This window comes from Aphis gossypii, unplaced genomic scaffold (assembly GCF_020184175.1).
Source record: "Aphis gossypii isolate Hap1 unplaced genomic scaffold, ASM2018417v2 Contig00007, whole genome shotgun sequence".
NCBI lineage: Eukaryota > Metazoa > Arthropoda > Insecta > Hemiptera > Aphididae > Aphis > Aphis gossypii.
This window is the reverse complement of record NW_026082986.1, coordinates 340,645-346,644: the sequence shown is the minus strand read 5'-3', so window position 1 is coordinate 346,644 and position 6,000 is coordinate 340,645. Positions and strand designations below refer to the sequence as shown.

The 6,000-nt window shown below is 25.1% G+C and overlaps 1 protein-coding gene across 1 annotated transcript; it reads right to left on the bottom strand.

Moving 5' to 3' along the window:
• Window positions 1-517: 517 nt before the first annotated feature.
• Window positions 518-1,882, bottom strand: LOC114127128 (uncharacterized). The gene is made up of 2 exons (XM_027991266.2): window positions 1,401-1,882; window positions 518-814 (listed from the first exon to the last, which is right to left on the bottom strand). The coding sequence occupies exons 1-2, from the start codon at window positions 1,782-1,784 to the stop codon at window positions 572-574; spliced, it is 627 nt and encodes a 208-aa protein (XP_027847067.1). The 5' UTR covers window positions 1,785-1,882; the 3' UTR covers window positions 518-571.
• Between the last annotated feature and the right edge of the window lie 4,118 nt (window positions 1,883-6,000).

Here is a 6,000-nt window from a genome sequence, read left to right as displayed (position 1 = left end):
CATTACATTGTTAATATAATTATAATTAAAGGTAATAATGATATTATATTAAATTTAAAATGTATAATTATAATATTATAAATTCTTACATAACAGCATAAAAAGCTATTAATAGGAATATTAGCGCTGCAATATTGGTTTTCTCTCTTAGACCAAAATGTGAATAAAATCACCTATAACCTCACATAAATTATAGAGGATAATAATTTTAAGGATTTGATATTTCGTTTTATATTTAATTATAAATTAACTTTTGTACTCGAATTTAAAATTAAATACATTTTTGTAAGTTTTAAATGAATATTCATAATATTAAATAAATTAATATTTAATATTCACATAAATCGATAAAGCATACCTGAAAAATATTATTATCTATAATTTTTGTGATAAGTAATTTTACTTTAAGATTTATGAAAAACAAAAAAAAAAATGTTTTTGCTTGAATGTATTTTATCTATGTAGTACTTGGCCAATGAGAGAAACAAATACTGTGCTGACATTCATTTAAAATTGGTTGTGTGTTTAAAATTTTAATTCGAATTTTTTATAATCATTAGAGATACGATAATTATGCTATTCCTCTTTCCTTTTCAAACCGATCTAACGTGGTCAGAAAATTTTCTTCACCTTGGCTGTCTGCAATGATGGAGCAACGATAAGATGGCACTGGTGGTGTCCAGGAGCGGTTGCAGTCGTCTAGCACTACGTTCTTCCTTTTGCCCTGACACAATTGTTTTTGAATTTCTTTTTTTATGATTAGATGAGTATCAGTAATCAGTTCCAGCTCATTGTTTAGTTTGCAAAGATTATCCTTTTATTAATATAAATAATTATAATTAAAGGTGATAAATAAAAAATATATTACATACATTCAAAATTTAAATACAAGTATTATATTAATATTATGTACTCATATATATACTTCAAAATCGTAAAATTTGTAATATAGTATAATATTATAATATATTGTATATAATTTTTATTTGATTTTTATTTTTTCAAATATGCTGCAATTACAGTGTACCTACCTACTGGCTATTATAATTTAAGTATGATATTAATGAAATATAGTAAATTTTTCCTATTTGTTTACATGGATACCCCTTGACTTCTTGAATATAAGTAATAACTACTCCGAAAATATATTATAATAATAGTTTTATGTCTTTAGGTATAGAGGACGATATAAACACATTAAACACGCATCTATACATTAATAGCTTCTATGAAATTTGGGGCATCTATTTAAATTCAATTTTATTTTACTCGCTGCATATTGTCAACTCTTATTATTTTGTTTTTAAATACGACCATATAACTTATGATAATATATTATAATAGACATCATATGTATTGTGAAAAAAGATAACTAATATTAATCAAGTAAAGATGCTAACTTCGTACTCTTCAATTTCCTTTTCCACTTTTTCTAAAAACTTGTTAGCCATATTCATAAACGAACAAATATTCGGTTGACTTTCTTCCAGCTTGAAAGACGACTTTTCAAGCATCTCGCGTGTCCACCGTTGGACCTCACCGCCATCGTTGTATGTTTCAACGTCACTATTTATTGAATAAATTCCTCTCTGCATCATAGCATATATTACATCTTTGGATAGTGGCGCGGGTTTATTTTTAAATATGCCTTCATCTCTCATTTGCTCAAGTCTCGACCACCGAGTTTTATTGCTGTTGTCAGGTTTCGCAGAATCTAGGTATAAAAGGAATAACACTAATGATATGATGGCGGATATAAAGAAAAAAATAATAAACAATCCCATTAATACGATAGAATTATTTGAATGTTTGAACGCGTTAAAATTAATTAATTTTTTATACAAATCAAAATATAAACTATAAAAGTTTGTTTATTTGGTCCCTATGAGTGATATATTTTGAGAAATAGTAACATTACGACACTCGATTCTTTAGAATTTATTTTTATTTTGTAAAAATACTCACTAATTAAAAAATAAATATTTAAATCATACCCACAATTTCAAACTTAATAAAATTGGAGTAATTAAGTATTGTGCCAGTTTTAAACTATTTATTATTTTTAAGATTTCGTTGTAGTTACATTTATTGCATAATCATATTCAGAATTATTGATATTTGCGTCAACATATTGAATAGATAGTAACATATTTGAAGTCCGTGATCATTAATAATATATTATTTATAAGTACCTATATAACTTAAATTGACAGCTACATTTATTATAATTTATTACATTAATTAATTTACATTTATAAACTATTAATAAGTAATTCATTAAGGTTATCTAAGTTATATTTTAAATATTGAATATACTCACAATAACAAAATATTTAATAGGTACCTAATTTACAAATGAAATGTATCAATATTCATGTACAATAATTGTAATAAAAGTAAATTAAATAATTTGAACTATTATAATAATTATATAATTTAAAATAGATAAAATCATACAATACATTATATTATGATACAATATTTATGACAATTTTATACAGTAGGGGTAGGTATTTAGCGAGAAACAGTAGTTTAAAAATTTAATACTTATAAATTAGATATTATATACATATATTATTATTAATAGCCATAAATATATAATATATATTTTATGTAATTATTAGGGCTGGGATTTTAATGCAAATGCATCATTTTTCTAATGTTTCAAAATGTTGCTCCGTAAGTATAAAATGTGTGTTGGGCAATGCTGATTAATTTAAAGAAATTTTTATTTTGCATTTTTTGAAAATTTTAGGGCATTTTCTTAGTTTTTAGAGCATTTTTCACAATTTGTTCATTTTATGACCAAACTATGTTGTGATTAACAAGATATTTTCAGCAAACTGCCGACGTGCGCCACGGTACGATTTATAAATTATATAGCCCGACAATCGATTATCGTCGATAACAATTTTAACATAGTAAGGACTTTCCGCTTAAATTATCGCTGTTATATACTTATTGGCTAACATGTACGTACTAGAAAAAACAAGATAAAATATTCAACAATTTTTTTTCTCACTATTATTTTATCATATTTTATAATGAATGATTAAGAAAACAGAAATACAACAAAACAAAACAAGTAACAACGTACAAAAACAAAAAATTAATTATACAATTTTTTTTAAATTTTTTTATTAAGCCATAATAAATATAAATGCATTTTTATAATGCATTTTTTGAGTTTTTAAGTCATTTTTGCATTTTTTAAGGGCATTTTTTGAGATTTTTTAGGGCATTAAAATCCCAGCCCTAGTAATTATATAACACCTGAAACATGAAAATTGGAAAATTAGGTACCTATGCTTTACTGTGCAATAAATGTTTAGTGATCGTGGATCATTGTGATGAATGAGTGAATTTTGAAATCAATGATACATTATTGTAATATAGTATATTGTGTGGCAAGGGCGAGAAGTGAGCCATTTCAGTCGCGGGCGTTGTGTGCGGCACGAGCCGTAGGCAAGTGCCGCATTTCGCCCAAGACTGAAATGGCCTTCCCGCACGAGCCACACATACTATTTTTTGTCACGCCCCTGCGTTTATGTAAAAGGTTATGCAGGGATCTATGCAACAATTATAGACTTTTACTAACGCATCGTTCGACGCACTTATATAGGAACAGTGCAAATTAAATATGTTTAAATGTTTATGCGTCATGCAAGGAGGTTACTATACATTTAAGATGTAACCAAAAGTTTATGTTTTGTAAGAACCGTGGTAGGTGTACATTTTAGTTTCTGGTTGTGCAGGGGATACCTACGCGCCCGGCGGCCGGCACTTTTGGGGATTTCCTCTTTTCCGCCCGGCACTTTTGGGAATTTCCTCTTTTCCGCCCGGCACTTTTGGGGATTTCCTCTTTTCCGCCCGGCACTTTGGGGATTTCCACTTTACCGCCCGCTGGACGGAAAAAGGACGCTTTCGAACGCTTCAACCGTGGTCGAAAACCAAACTTTCGGTGCAGGCGTGACAAAAAATTACAAGTGGATTTAAAAAAAAACAAGAAAACAAAAAAAAGTAACGGAAAAACAAGAATTTTTACACAAAATCAGTTTTCGAAAAAACCGATTTTTTTATACAGTTGTATCTCAAAAACGAAACTCTGTAATTACTTGAAATTGTCATCAAATGTTTATATTAAGGTTATCTATACACGGTTACATTTTCAAAAGATTATGGCTTTCTTTGAGCTATTTATAGACAATTGAAATTTTCGATTTTTCTAAGTATTTATTTTGAAATGACGATAAAAACATTTTGAATGCTCAAAAGAATCATCGATCACTTATTTTTTTTATAAGCGTTTAAAGTTTAATTTTTTACGAAATATGCCAAAATCTCAAAAATTTGGAAATAATTTTATAGTTGAAAATTCATAATTTTTTTTTATTTATATCTAATAGGTTATATATTATATATATATATATATATATATATATATGTATATATATATATATATATATATATATGTATATATATATATATATGTATATACATAATATAACTATACACTAATTAGATAGAATGCATAAAAATGTGAAGTGAAACTAAATTCAGGATAATTTTTATGTTCAAAAAGAGAATATCAGAATATTTATGTAAATTATTTTAAAAACTTTCAACTTCTAAAATAATTTGTACAGTCTTCAATTAATATTAATGTTCCTGTTTATACATTTCTTGAGACAACACTATGAACTTTTAACATTTAAATTATAAAACTTGAATAATTCCAATATAATATGATATTTAGTAGCATAATTTGAATTAAAATAACTATATTAAAATCTTTATGTATGTCAGTATGAATAAAATATATAAACCAATATAAGCAAATAATAATAGTTATTTTTATTATGTTCACTTATGAATAACATGTTTGTAGATCAATACAAATATATTTGGTAAATAGTACATCTCATTATGTTATTAATATAACTAGAGGTCTAATTTTTATGAATTTGCATATTTGTTTATAGTGTTTGCAGTTAAATGGGAGTAAAATATGTTTACAATTTATGAAACCCAGGATTTATAGAAACCATTTTATTTTACATAAAAATCATTCTTTTTGGGTTATAGATTTGAAAAAAAACAATATTTTTATTTTTGTAAATATTTTTCTTAAGAAGATAATTAATAATTATGTTATACATAATTTGTGTATACCATTTATGCACAAATTAATTTGTGATTGTAAACAAAATAAAATAAATTTAGATTGTTATTGTAAAATAAATAAATTTAATAAATTTAAACTACCTGTATATTAAAAAATATTTTGCATTTTAAAAGACATAAAACATTATATATTTGATAGTCTAAAAGAATATTAAAAGAGTAGATATTGCTTAATGTTTATTTTTAATGGCATACTTGTTAAGACATCATATTTTAGAGATTTTAAGAAAATATAAATTAGACCTCTAAATATATCTATGAATATATTATAAATATTAATTATAGTTTGCAATTAATTAAATACTAAGCTAATTTGTTATTTTTATCTTTCTCGTTTTTCTCATTTTCTTTTCCGAAAGTTTCAGTCAAATTTGTAATTATTTTGGTATGAAAGTCCATCAATTGTAAGTAAAGTTTAAATACCAATTAGTGGTCTTCAATGCAGGTACCTATAAATTATAATAAATAATTTTAATCAATAATATGAACTCAGTTATAGATTAAGGTATAATACCTAAACTAACAATAAAATGTTTGAAATATAAAATAATTATAAATAATCAATATGTATAGTAATTATTATGATTGTAGTGAGGAACCTTCCTAATTCTAAGTTGTACCTATTCATCTTTTTTAGAGGCGAGTTAAATTATATTAAGAAATCCATTTCTTTTTTACCTATAATATATTTATATTTATATATATTATAAAACTTGTAAAATTGCAAGGTGGTAGGTATAACAAATACAGCATCATATGGTTAACCCCCTCTCTTTCCTTGAAAACTTCTAAAAACATTAATTTGAATTCACCATT

Excerpts from the sequence above, each read along its gene's own strand:
- LOC114127128 (XM_027991266.2), bottom strand. The coding sequence starts at position 1,784 with ATGGGATTGTTTATTATTTTTTTCTTTATATCCGCCATCATATCATTA. Across the intron at positions 815-1,400 it reads AGGAAATTGAAGAGTACGAA|GATAATCTTTGCAAACTAAA; the intron begins GTTAGCATCTTT and ends TATTAATAAAAG.